At 43.1% G+C, this 14,650-nt stretch overlaps 1 protein-coding gene across 1 annotated transcript in view; it reads right to left on the bottom strand.

Annotated features, from left to right (window-relative positions):
• Positions 1-33: 33 nt before the first annotated feature.
• LOC310863027 (acidic mammalian chitinase-like) overlaps positions 34-14,650 on the bottom strand; it is a gene marked incomplete at both ends in the record, with an annotated part of 88,374 nt that continues 73,757 nt past the window's right edge. The window contains 10 exons of the mRNA XM_083771150.1: positions 34-188; positions 740-881; positions 990-1,109; positions 2,149-2,331; positions 2,857-2,983; positions 3,532-3,656; positions 4,385-4,535; positions 4,651-4,707; positions 5,279-5,480; positions 5,571-5,600. Of these exons, the coding sequence (XP_083627276.1) occupies positions 34-188; positions 740-881; positions 990-1,109; positions 2,149-2,331; positions 2,857-2,983; positions 3,532-3,656; positions 4,385-4,535; positions 4,651-4,707; positions 5,279-5,480; positions 5,571-5,600 (1,292 nt within the window). The remainder of the gene's footprint in view (positions 189-739; positions 882-989; positions 1,110-2,148; positions 2,332-2,856; positions 2,984-3,531; positions 3,657-4,384; positions 4,536-4,650; positions 4,708-5,278; positions 5,481-5,570; positions 5,601-14,650) is intronic.

Raw genomic sequence — 14,650 nt, 5'->3', positions numbered from 1 at the left:
AGCTCCAACGATACACCCAGAGAAGGAACGTCTCTAAGCCCAGTTGCAGCACGTGCAGGTGGTGTCGAACACGGTGCCGGCGGGGCACGACTGTGTGATGGTGTTCCCGGAGTCGCACTGCCAGTACTTGTTCTTGGAGGCGGGGTCTGGGTAGAGTCCGTCGGCCCTGCCCATGCAGAACGGAGAGCCTGGAGGTGGTGGGATGGGGGTGACGGGGGGCAGAGGGTGGGCGCGAGGCGTGCAGGCTGTGGGAGAGAGAAAGAGAGAGAGAGAGAGAGAGAGAGAGAGAGAGAGGGGACAAAGAGGATGTGTGTCAAAAACAATGTCGAACTTAACGTCTTTGTGGAAATATTTCCACGTACGTTCAGTTTTCTGAAATACCTATATGTTGCTGTATCAGTGGTGCTCAAAATATTTCATGTCAAGGACCCCAAAAATGATATGTAATTGGCCACCGTCGACCCCCATCTGAAAATATGTTGTTCCAGGGACCAACCCCGGAAGCAAAGATGTGAGTAAAGAAAACGTTCGCTCTTAAAAATTTGCGTCACATTTTCACGATTTTTCAAAAAATAGCAGACCTACAAGCTCATAGCACGGCACAGAGTGCCACGCTATGAGCTTGTAGATCTGCTATTTTTCAATAGCTGAAGTGTAACATAATGCTTTAAAATCACCAAAAGGCGTTCCCGCCCAGATTGGGTTTTGTATGTGCGAGCGTGTGAGAGTGCATGTTTACCTGCCCCGGCTCCGTGCAGGCCAGTCTTGAGCGCGCTGATCAGAGGGTATTTTCCCTGCCCACAGAAGGTGCCGCTGAAGTCGTCCATGGCCACAGTCCAGACAAAACCTCCACCGAATCCACTCTTCTTAATCCAGTCAACCTGTACACAGAGACCCCGAGTGGTTTAAAGACCGCAAGCGTATACCACAGGAGACACAAATGGCTATACGGATCTGAACATTACACGCGAAGAAATAAATGTTTGCACCTTGATCTGGAAGCTCTTGACGTTGTCGTATCCGAGCCAGACGCTGTCCTTGTAGGCGTAAGGCACCTGCTGTGGTGCATTCCACACCTCAACGCCTCCGGTCTTCAGGAAGGTGCAGATCTGAATGAAGGTAGAGATTTAGTTTCAATGTAGATAGATAGATAGATAGATAGATAGATAGATAGATAGATAGATAGAACATTAAGGTTCCCTTAATTTCACACATAATATATCTGTAGATGTGAACACTACAAGATGTGTTGCCTGCTTATTTCCTGTTTGTGGCATCATGGCTGCTTATCCTTGCGCACTCTGATTGCAAGTCTGTCTGTCTATATGTAATGGTATATGGTAATGAAGTTATTTAAATTTAATCTAATGGCACACAAAGTGAAGTAAACTAGGCTAAAGTAAACTGTAATGCCCGGGATTCAAACTCTAGGTCTCCCGCAGTGAAAGTCCAATATCTTAAACACTAGACCGAATGGACATCCCGATGGATCAGAGGAGACGTTACTTTTCGGTCATCAGTCTGTGGCCGTGACACTGCGTGAAAAGAACGGGCAATTATGGGCACTAAACCTCAAGTTTAGCAGCATATACAGTTAATATACGGTAATATACAGGTGTGATGGTACAATTCGGGAGTTAACCGGAGTTTGTTGGAAAGTTCAACGGTAGTTTCCTGTAATATACACATCCGTATTCCTTGCTTTTTGAGCAGTGTGAGTCACTGACTACATAATGTGCATGTACGGCAACGATATACCTCATAATAGTGTGAAGGAATAAATACCAGCACTCACGTTATCCGTTAGGATTCTTGTTTTATTTCGGTTTTCCCCCAGCAGGTATATAACCACCCGTTTCGACTGTTATCAATAGATCACTTAGGATCAGTACGATTGTTTTCGACGGGTATGGGTATCCTCTGCCGATTGATAAAAAAAACCCGACAGGATTAAGGTTGGCGAACATGCGTTAATATTAGGACCGCGCTGCGACATGCATTATGTTTAGGTGAGGGTATGAGGAGGCGTGTCATTTTCAGTAGGCTCCCAGCATGTCCAGTAGACCGATAAGATCGGTTAACGTTAACAACGCTAACGAATTATCAGTTGATTTGCGTTGGAAGCGGCTGGCATAACGACAGACCTACCTCATAATAGGCCATGAATCCGGCCATGCGGGTGAATGGTGCTTCGGCTGCAGGTCCACCGCTCGGAGCGCCGCAGGCGTGGTCGGACGTGGTCAGCTTGAAGCTGTGGCCGTAGGTGGCGAAACCGACCAGAAGCTTCTCAGCGGGGGCGCCCTTGCTCTTCCAGTAGTTCATAGTCCAATCCTTATATATATATATGGACACGGAAACATACGGGCATCAAGGGCCACTCTTCTTTACAGTATAGACCAGGGGTGGGCAACTGGTGGCCCGGGGGGCCCCCACCTTCACTTAATGTGGCCCTCAGGTTAATGTCAGAATACTGATATAATATTGGTTTCAGCTGTTTACAATTCCACAACATGACCCGCTTTAATTACTTCAGTCTACATTTGTAACTCAATGCTCAACACAAGTATAATTAAAGGCATTTGAAATGACATACAAATGTTGATTTTTCAGGATTCCAATTCCAAAAAATAGCAAACAATAATTCAAGATTTCAATTTGAATACAGCAAAAAATAAGAGCTATAAAAAAGGCTATATATAAAATAATTGAGCTCGTATAGATCGGCTATTTTTTGCTATGACAGTTATGGCCCTATAGGGAGTGATTGTGGAAATATAGTGGCCTTCTCCATCGTCTAAGTTGCCCAAAGTAGCCCATGCATTGAACATGGCAGGGAGGAGAGCCTCCATCACTCACCACGTTGAACTGCTGCTGCCAGAACTTCTTGTCGGACGGGCCCTTGAACAGTGGGCTGTTCTCTCCGGTCTCGGCGGAGAAGCCTCCGTGGTAGTCGTAGGTCATCACATGGAAATAGTCCAGGGTTCTGGTGGTGGAAGGGAGTCAGGGAGGGTTTTACTGTATTATTTCTAAAGAAGTGTTTTCCCTGCTGTGCGTGTGTGTGTTTGTGTGTGTGTGTGTGTGTGTGTGTGTGTGCGTGCATCCAAACATGTGACATGTGTGCGTGCGTGCCTTAGAGTATATATTAATAGAGACGGCACCCAGAGGAAACCCTGAGGCGAAATGGACATAGTGGCCGAATTTGGCATTGCAGCGCTGGGCCAATTCTGGTCCGTTGACTATCATTGCGCATGTTCATGTTATTGGGGCAATGACACGTGAACGCTATGTTTCATAGGTGAAGGCGCGCAAACAGCACAATGATAGTCAACGGCACAGCGCGTTCACGATTTGGCCCAATCCATCCCAGAATGCACTCTGTTCCTACCCGGAAGGAGGAGTGAAATCGCCTAGCTCATGCGCTTTTGAGCAACTTAATGCGATGTGGATAGGAGGAGAAATCCGGTGCCGTCTAGTATTAATATATACTCTAAGGTGCGTGCGTGCGTGTTATATTATATATAGCCTACTGACGCTCCGAGCTGGGGAACCTCGTATCCAGGATCGATGTTTCCCTGTCCGGCAGACACGGCAGCGGTGAGCATCAGACGAGGACGGCCGGTCTTCTGGCTTTCAGCCTCAAAGGCAGCCACCGCCTCCTGCAGAGTAAGATGAGGGTTTAAGTCAGTGTTGTTTTCGTCCACTAATACTATGACGAAAAATGTCTGTCGACTACCTTTTTTCACGGACAAGAACTACCATGACTATTTGCCATGATGTAAAAAACTATGAATATTGACAATTTCGTCAACAAATAAAAACTAGAATAAAATGTTAGGAAGTGACAAGAGATCACTTGAGATCACACAAGAGATCCCTGCTCACCACGGGTGCAGTACTTAGTTTAGACAGGTTTTGGTTTAGACTAGTCATTGGTTAGACCAGTCATTCGTCCTACATCTACAACCTATCTCAAACCCTCACCCTAACCCTAACCTCCCACGAGGCAGCACACCTAAACCTAACCGTAACCCATGTCTAACCAATGCTATGTCTAACCAAAGTATGCCTCCCGCTCACCACCGCTCCTGAGCTGACCACCGGAGCTGAAATAACGTTGAGTGGTGGTGACTAAAAACAGAGAGAAGGGCTGGAGCGGTGGCGGTGGTTTGCTCTTCACTGCGGCTCGTGACGTCATGTTGTAGTTCGGTGGTCACCTCAGTGACGTCATGTTGTAGTTCGGTGGTCACCTCAGTGACGTCATGTTGTAGTTCGGTGGTCACCTCACCACCGAAAATCCAGACTATGAATGAGCCTTTATAGGTGGATCAGGGACATAACAACATGAAGTACGTTATTGTAGGCTTCAACGTGATAGAAGGCTGACCTGACAGAATACGGTGAAGGCCTGCTTGCTAGTTCCGGTCGGGTACTCCCAGTCGATGTCCAGACCGTCAAACTCGTACCCGCGCAGGAATCTGATCACGCTGTCGATGAACGTCTTACGGTTAGCAGCGGAGGACGTCATGGCTATGAACCTAGAGAGAGAGAGAGAGAGAGAGAGAGAGAGAGAGAGACAGCGGGATCACACAACACATACAAGAGCTTTTGATAGTTATTGATAGTATACTGTTAATATCGTCTAATACTCACTTTGCGGTGCCAAAGTTCCATCCACCAATGGACAGGATGGTCCTCAGATTGCTGTTCCTGAAGGTCGAAAAGTACGAAAAAAGATTATATTCATATATATATTGAGTTCTTATACACATGTGTGCGTATGTGTGTGCTCTAGGGCATTAAGCAACTAGTCGAAGACTAGTAAATCCACTAGTCGACTACCGGTAGTTGACTATAGTTGATAAGATTTTATTTTATTTTAGGCCTCAAGATCAGGTAGATTATAGTTATAGTCACCAATACACACAGTTTTTAAATGTACAAATATTACAACAACAATTTATTTCCAAAATAAAACATAATAGGTAGTTAAACAACTACTCGACTAGTAAAAATCACACCCGTGTGAACTGAGTGGTGCACACCTCTCTCTCTCTCTCATTAGCAGGCAACATTGCAGCCCTATCCCTCTTTCTGTTTCTGGCGCCCCCTACTGGTACCCTATAGTCATATACTCGTGCTCATGGCCACATAGGCGCATACGGACATTGCTGGTTGTAGTGTAGGAGTGGTTGCTCCACTCAAAATGACTAGAAGTGAACGCCCTAGTGTGTGCGTGTGCGTGTGTGTGTGTGTGCGTGTGCGTGCGTGCCATGCTTACTGGTTCTTGAGAGCCTGGACCTGGCCATACATCTTCAGGTCGTCCCAGTCGAAGGTGGTGATCTGGTTGTCTTTCATGGTGGCGAAGGCGTAGACAATGACGTCACAGAGACACGGGTCCATGTCCGTGACCAAGTACTTCCCGGCACCGGGACGGTACTGTGCCCAGCTGGTGAAGTAACATGAGAGGATGTAGGAGGATCCTGCAAGATAATGAGAGACACAGTTATAGAGCTAGTTTTCTTTTTTGCCTTTTCACAGTATATCGCACCATGAAGTGGACAAAGTCTTACCTAGCTGCGCGTGCAGCAGGAGAGCCAGTCCTGCAGAGAGAGAGAGAGAGAGAGAGAGAGAGAGAAGGTTGGTTCAGTACACGATAAAGCAATCAGCACTTAATCCATGTTGGACGTGAACCCCTTTTGGTGTTAGCATCATGTTATAATTTAGCTATTGAAAAATAGCAGACCTCCAAGCTCATAGCGCTACGAGCTTGTAGGTCTGCTATTTATTTTAAATCGAAGAGCGACTGACATAGACATTTTTAGAATCTGATCTCAGATCAGAATGAAAACTGTCAGGATGTAGAAGACATTTTTAGAATCTGATCTCAGGTCAGAATGGGTTAAAGGAGATTATCTTTTATGATGTTTAAGGACACTTTCTTGGGGTTTTTATGTGTGTAATATGTTTTTTTTCTTCTTTTTAGATATTTTAGTTATGATGCCATGTTCATGAGGTCATGAAACTTCCTTCCTGGACTACAACTTCACTTCTCCATGCAGCCTCCTCCCTCTCCACAAGGAGGGGAAGTGCACTGAAGCATTGTAGGAATTCAGCAATCCAGTCAAACCTACAGTCAAACACACAGACTTCATTCTTTTTTCTGGCCATATAGGGTGCAAATTTCAACTCGTGTTACTGTTATCTACATACAACTATACAAATAGCCTACTAATAACATTGAGTGACTGCAGTTTTCTTCCAGCGGTGAAATGTCCCTTTAATGAAGTCGTGTTCAACGCAGGTTCAGGAGTGGAGACCACCCACTGCTCTACCCAAGGGGCCAGTGAGGCGCTCCAACGTTGAAGCGCTGGGCCCTAGTGGTAAGAGGAAGGACTGCAGGCGGACCTGTGGATTCATGACGAGGAAACCCCGTGCAGCTGGGCTCTAACATTGAGCGCTCTGTTGCATTTCCGCATTGGACCAAAGGTGGTCCAATGCGGAAATGCGCCCAAATTTCCTTCTGGGTGCTTCAAAACGCCACTGAGCAACTTCCACTGACATGAATAGCGGAGGGGGCGGAGCTTCGCGCCAGATCAGTCTCTATCCTTTTAATACTCTATGGGCTGTATTTTGTGTGTCTTAAGTACCAGGTCTTATTCCCTAACTTGAGTAAACTAAAGACCTGGAGGCGTGATCAATGCTCTTTGGCCACTCAGAATAGCCAAATGGCATTGATCACGCCTCCAGGTCTTTAGTTTACTCAAGTTAGGGAATAAGACCTGGTACTTAAGACACGCAAAATACAGCCCTATGGCTCTACCTGATCACTCCCATTCTCCACACCTCCTTATCAAGTTCACCTGCGTCCCTATAGTCTCACAGCCAATCACGTAACATTCCCCACAGCATAAATACACCTCTTACCTCTTCTCTTACCTGTCTGATTCCGCCCCTCCACCCCAACTAACCACCTTCATCCTCCGCCTGGTGGGCTGAGACTCAGGGTGGGGACTATGCTCCCCCCGCCCCGAGTCTCGCCCTCTTTGGGCTTGTTACGTGCCACGTAGGTAGGGTTCTCTGTAGGCTCTCTGTATTCCTCCCCTGTCTGTTCATAGCAACCAGTGTGGCTAACTCCAACAGCCCTCATTGGCCAGCCTCTGATTCCCTGGCTTCGCCTTCAACCAATCACTCTCACCTGTGCCCTATAAAAGGGCTGTGTTGGGCTCAGTGCATGCTCTCTCTTCGACAACAGCAGTTTGTTTATAGACCAAAGGAAACCTTGCTCGTATTGTTCTCCTACTACTGTATGTCTAGCGCATAGGCTATGCCCTGCCTTCGGATAGGTAAGATGGGGGTCTCTATACATAAACCACACGTAGGTAGAATCTATGTTAAACCACACTAGGTAAGGGATGGTTGCCACTTTTGTATTTATCCTCATTGGACAGTGTAGCTAGGCAGTCAGGCTTTTATGTCAGTCAGTTAGACAGCATTGTGTTCACCTTAGCTGCTAGTTTATTATTTTGGCAACATCCGTGTCCCCTGGCAGTGGCATACTTTTGTTTTGAAATCTCTGAACCATTTGTAAACATTGTAAATTAATCCTGCTTTAAAAACACTAGAAGTTCATAAGGTAATTTTTGCCTCGAAACCTGTGTTTGTCTCCATTTATTTGCACCTTTTTAATGCTTGGTATCCCAGGTAGTCCTCTAGACTCTGCTAACATAAGGGTTTCGTAACATAAAATTACTCATCATCTCACTTGTGCAATAAATACTCCTAAACTTGAGCAGCTGCAGTTGTGGTCTCTTACTAGTGAAATACTTAAAGTAGTTCTAACCCGCTGTATATATGTTTTAAGCAGGGAGGCGGGGTCTATCAGCCTCTCTCGCCGTAGGCTGAAGCCCATTCGTGACGAAACTCTGTGAACGTGGCTCGGGCAGTTAGCTCAACCGTCTGGGCACCTATAGGCTGCTGAGCCAGCCTGACGGCATGCCGAGGGTTCGACTCCCGATCCCGATGGCCTTTGCCGTGTGCGGCGTGCCTTAACCCCCATCTCTCTCCCCATTTCCTGTCAGTCTACTATCAATCTATCAATAAAGGCAGGAAATGAAAAATGGCTATGGCTAGACCACCTTATATTGTAGGCCTACTAAACCCGGAATAATGTTTACATCCAAACCATTCATTTGATCTGTGACTTCAAGGGTAATTTATATCACTTAAGAACATTTTATGCATCATATGTATCATAATGTTAAACCATTCATTCGAACACAACGGTAGATTTAATTTCACAGTTAATCTAAAGTTATTGCGTAGTATTTTGTTTTCAACAATTTCTTAGCTTACCGACGAAGAGAAGCTTGCCCATGTTGTCTCCGTTTCTTGTAGAACGAACTCTAAAGGCCAGAAGCCTGTGTATATATACGCTCCATTCCTCTCCATATCAGTAAACCATGTTTGGTCTGGCTTCGTTATTCTGATAAACCGCCAGTCACTCCGTTCATTTTTGCTTGGTTCGAAGTTATTATTTTCCGCTGGCTTTGATAATTGTGCTGATAACTTTCAAGTGCCATTCAGTAATGATAATGATTTGCTGACAATCAGAAGTCAAATAGAGGTTATCTTTTTTTAACAAACGTTTAAACAGTCCACCACATAACCAAACCACCACATGTTGCAGTGGTGGTATAAGGAAAAGCAAAAGTACCACAATATAAAAACACTACAAGTAAAAGTACAAAATATTTAATCCGTTTAGAGGCCGATTCTAAAAATGCCTTCTAAATCCTGACACAACAATTATGTTGCTATAGCAACAACCCAAAAAGGGGTTCCCATTCCTTTTTTTGCTTTTTGCTTTTTCATTTTGTACTCTACTATAGGCAGCTCTGTCCGTTTGGTTTGTTTGCACAAACAAGTGTCACTGTTGCGCAGCCACACACACACACACACACACACACACACACACACACACACACACACACACACACACACGTACAGTACAGTACAGTACAGCAGTGTTTCCCAAACTTTTTTGTCCCAGGGAACACTTTTCATAGCCTAAAAATCTCGGGGCACACCTACATATACGGGGGGTGTGTATATATATATATATATATATATATATATATATATATATATATATTACTACTTTACTTACTTACGCCTGACACCCTTTCCAGGGTATAGGCCGTCGACAAGGGACCTCCAGAGTTCTCGGTCACTGGCGTTCTTTTCTATCTGCGACCAGGTGCATCCCAGCCTCTTGGTTTCTGCCTGGAGGTCCCTCCGCCAGGTGTTTTTGGGCCGGCCTCTGTTTCTCTTCCCCTGGGGGTTCCATGTCAGAGCCTGTCTGGTCGTGTTTGACACTGGCTTGCGTAGTGTGTGCCCGATCCATCTCCATCTTCTTCGTCCGATTTCATCTGCTGCTGGGAGTTGTTTGATCTTGTCTGGCCAGTGTATTTTCAGGATTCTTCTGAGACATTTATTGATGAAGGTTTGCACTTTATTTGTTGTGGTCTTTGTTGTTCTCCATGTCTCTGCCCCATAAAGCAGGACTGATTTTACATTGGAGTTAAATATTCTTATTTTTGTTTGTTGTTGTATCTCTCTAGAGCTCCAGATGTTCTTGAGAAGTAGGAATGCTGTTCTTGCCTTGCCTATCCTGGCTTTCACATCTGCATCAGTACCACCCTGGTTGCTGATGATACTCCCCAAGTAGGTGAAGGACTCTACTTCTTCCAACGCGTTGTCCCCTAGAAGGATTGGCTCTGTGCTGGTGTTATTTATCTTTTGAGTTGTGTTTTTCCCTTGTGGATGGAGAGTCCTAATTGTGAGGAAGTCTCTGCCAGTATTTTGGTTTTTTCTTGCATTTGGTGGTGTCTGTGTGAGAGTAGTGCCAGGTCGTCTGCAAAGTCCAAGTCGTCTAGCTGTGTCCATAACGTCCACTGAATTCCGTTATTTCTTTGTTCTGTTGTTTTTCTCATTGTCCAGTCAATGGCAAGTATACAGGAATGGGGATTGTAGACAACCCTGTCTGACCCCAGTCTTGATCTCAAACAGGTTTGTGAGCACCCCATCGTGTATCACTCTACAAGTCATTCCAGAATAGCTGTTTTTGATTATGTTTACTAGCTTAGTGGGCATGGTGTCTTCCAGGTGGTCTCCCTATGTACACTATATATATATATATATATATATATAGGCCCCACGGACCGACGTCGGGAGAAGGTTCCTCGGACTTAAACGCCCTGCCTCCTATTGTGACTTTTGATATTTCTGGGACAGTAAGCATTTTTGCATACTGTGAACGCACTGGTGTTCTGTTAAGATTGTAAGGATTGATGAGTTCTTTGAGATATTGTGGTGCCTGACCATTGAGAGCTTTGTAGGTGAGGAGTCTTTTGAACTGTATTTAACCGGGAGCCAGTGATGGTTCTGATCACATGGTTCTCTGACCCATAGTATACACTGACACGAAAACGCGTATTCAGGGCGGAGTCACCACCCCCAGGGTAAGTTGTGATTTGCTCTCGTTCACTGCAATGCAATTTGTGGCATTTCCAAAACAATATTGCGCAGAGTAGTGATTATCAAACGTATTTGCAATGCCATATTTTGAAAGATCTGTTGCCCGTGGACAAGGCACGTTACCTCCGCAAGTTAGATATTATCGGCATAGATGTTTGTCCGTATGTGATTAAGGATTGGAAAAAGTTGCATTGGCAGCCATAGAAAGTTCTGCCCAGGGTAAAAAACCGGATGTGACGTTTTTGGGCGTTCCTGTCTTGTTTCGTGTCAGTGTATAGGGGTTCCTCAGTGTTCCATCTATCCATTTTAATTTATGCATTCACAGTATTTATTACATTAACGACATGAAACCTAGAATCACTATTCTGAGGGGAACATTAGCCAAAAAATCAGATCTACAAGCTCATGATTTGAGGATTTGAAAAAAAGCTTTGTCTCTGATTGCCTGGGTCTATCTGAGCACAAATGGCATTTGGTTGGTTTTCAAAACCAAATGGCACTGTTGTGCAGCCTAACGCACACGCATATTAACTGTATATATGTGACCATATTTTTTCCTTTTTTTTCCAAAAATGAGTTAATAGCACAGGCAGAGCCTTCACATATACTATAGTATGTCTGAAATAAGTGTCAGAGCTGAAATTGACATGTAAATATGAAATAAATGATTAAACATCTAGCTAGGTGTAACGTTAGACCACAGAAGTGAACCTTTCAAGCCTGTTTTCTCAACTCTGTTTTCTGCAAGACATATCTCCAAAACTGGTGGGTCAAACTGAACAATCAATGTCAATTTGAAGCTATGATTCCCTGCTTTCATATGACGTGAAAAAACGAAAATTAAATCAAATTTAGTCACATATGATGATTTCAGGTTTGACAGTGCAGTACAGTAGAGGGACCCCCACACGGTAACTGTCCTTTCTTGACCCTGGGGGCGTTCCTGTGGGTCTGGAAGTTCCGTGGACCCCCCCTTGGGACCCCCACCCCCGGGACCTCCCCGGGGACCCCCACACGGAGTTGCACCACTTACTTCACACGGATGTGATTTTCATGATTTGAGGATTTTTTTTTTAAGTCTAAAAAACTATAGTCTACTATAGTCCATGGTTTCGGACCGCATGCCATTTTTCATGATTTTGCAGGATTTGAGAAAAATATGAAAATAATGGACCTGTAAATTACAACAAAACAAACCAAGGCACTGGTGTGGTACTCCTGGTTTACCAGAACGGGGTTCAAGTCCCTGCAGTGCTCTGCTCAATTTGTTGTATTTACATGGTTTATTTTAGTTTAGGTTTATGTGGTTGCCTTTTCATAGATGATAACCCCCATTTTCTCTACTGTGTTAGTACTCCCTACAGTTAGGTTACCAAGTCTATTTATTACATATGATTTCTGTTCACTAGACCCAGAACAGATATGAGAACGTCTGTCTTATTTTAGTTTGAGAAGTTCTCTCGTGTATATTTCTTCTGCAAAAATTAGTGACGTGATGTTTTTTTAAGACCAACACAACACTGACTCAACAAAGTCACCACTTTACCGAATGTTTTCTTATATTATCACCACTTTACCCAAAGCTATAGTCAATGGTCTGGGAGGGCAATATAGTGATAACCCATTCTGACCTGAGATCAGATTCATACGAGGTTTCCACTGAGATCAGATTCTAAAAATGTCAGTCGTTCTTCGATTTTTCAAAAAATAGCAGACCTACAAGCTCGTAGCGCGCCACTCGGTGGCGCGCTATGAGCTTGTAGATCTGCTATTTTTCAATAGCTAAAGCACGACATGATGCTAACACCAAAATGGGTTCCCGTTCAGAATGGGTTAAGGTCATCTATACTGGTTAAGGTCATTTATTCCGGTCAAGGTCATTGATACTGGTGAAGGTCACCTACAAGTCCATGGTCTCGGAGGGCATACTATAGCATGTAGTTTTTCCCGTTTTTGGAGGATTTGAAAAAAAAGGCATTTATACTGCTCAAGGTCATTGATATTGGTCAAGGTCATTGAGAAAAAAGGTGCAAATCAAGGAAAAGTCCATCGTCTCGAAGCGCATGCTGCCATTTTTCACGATCTCGGAGGATAAAAAAAAAGGTGAAAATCGTGGAAAAACGACAGGCTATAGTCCATCGTCTCGGAACGCATGATATAGGGTGCCATTTTTCACGATTTCGGAGGATTTAAAAAAAAGGTGAAAAGGTCATGTTCAAGGTCATTTACTAGTCTTATGAAGGTCACTTATACTGCCCATGGTCAAAAATGATTAAAAAAAACGAGGATTTGAAAAAAAGTCTAAATTCACTTTTCGTCTTTTTTTCAAATCTTCAAAAATAATGCAAAACGGCATGCTATAGTATGCGGTCCGATATGGGCTATAGCCCATGGTCAAAAATGATGAAAACGAGGATAGAAAAAAAGGCGAAAATCACTCCGAGACCATGGGCTATAGCCCATCGCCTCGGAGTGATTTTCGTCTTTTTTTCAAATCCTCAAAAATGATGAAAAACAGCATGCTATAGTATGCCGTACGATATGGGCTATAGCCCATGGTCAAAAATGATGAAAAACGAGGTCGGAGCGATTTTTTAATCCTCGTTTTTCATAATTTTTGACCATATCATACGGCATACTGTAGCACACCGTTTTTCATCATTTTTGAGGATTTTAAAATAATGAAAAAACTAAACAAAACGATGGGTTAAAGCCCATCGTTTTTAGAATTTTAGATTTTTTTTTTAATCCTCGTTTTTCATCATTTTTGACCATCCCACTGAGCAATAGCCGGCTATTAGACGTGCGTCTAAAAATGGGATAAAAAACGTCTAAAAATAGACGCCCAAAAAAACCTCTAAAAATAGACGTCTAAAACACGTCTATTTTTAGACGTGTTTTAGACGTCTATTTTTAGACGTTTTTTATCCCACGCTCGTCTAATAGCCTATATCGTACGGCATACTATAAAAACGCCGTTTTTCATCATTTTTGAGGATTTGAAAAGAATGGAGAAAAAAAAGAACGACGGGTTATAGCCCATCGTTTTTTTAATTTTTGATGTTTTTTTTATCCTGGTTTTTCATCATTTTTTAACATAGCCCATGCCGTATGGCATACTATAGCACGCCGTTTTTCATCATTTTTGAGGATCTGAAAAAAAATCAAAAATTAAAAAAAACATGGCCCATCGTTTTTTGAATTTTAGATTTTTTTTTAATCCTCGTTTTTCATCATTTTTGACCATCCCACTGAGCAATAGACGTGCGTCTAAAAATGGGTTAAAAACGTCTAAAAATAGATGTCTAAAACACGTCTATTTTTAGACTTGTTTTAGACGTCTATTTTTAGACGTTTTTTTATCACATTTTTAGATGCTCGTCTAATAGCCCAAATCGTACGGCATACTGTAGCACGCCGTTTTTCATCATTTTTGAGGATTTGAAAAAAATGAGAAAAAAACATGGGTTATAGCCCATCGTCTTTTGAATTTTTGAGGAAAAAAAATACGTCGTTTTTCATCATTTTTGAACATGGGCTATAGCCCCTACCGTACGGCATACTATAGCACGCCATTTTTCATCATTTTTGAGGATTTGAAAAAAAATAATAATAATCAAAAAACATGGGTTATAGCCCATCGTTTTTTGAATTTTTGAAAAAAAGAAATTAACCTCGTTATTCATCATTTTTGACCATGGGCTATAGCCCATACCGTACGGCATACTATAGCACGCCGTTTTTCATCATTTTTGAGGATTTGAAAAAAATGAAAAAATGAAAAAAACGATGGGTTATAGCCCATCGTTTTTTGAGTTTTTTTCAAAAAACAAAATATCCTCGTTTTTCATCCTTTTTAACCATGGGCTATAGCCTACATCGTACGGCATACTATAGCACGCCGTTTTTCATCATTTTTGAGGATTTGAAAAAAAATTAAAAATTCAAAAAACATGGGTTATAGCCCATCGTTTTTTGAATTTTTGAAAAAAAGAAATTAACCTCGTTATTCATCATTTTTGAACATGGGCTATAGCCCCTACCGTACGGCATACTATAGCACGCCGTTTTTCATCATGTTTGAGGATTTGAAAATAATTCAAAAATTCAAAAA

This window comes from Protomyctophum parallelum (assembly GCF_964188405.1).
Source record: "Protomyctophum parallelum genome assembly, chromosome: 8".
In the NCBI taxonomy this organism is placed as follows: Eukaryota; Metazoa; Chordata; class Actinopteri; order Myctophiformes; family Myctophidae; genus Protomyctophum; species Protomyctophum parallelum.
This window is presented reverse-complemented; position numbering and strand designations above follow the sequence as displayed.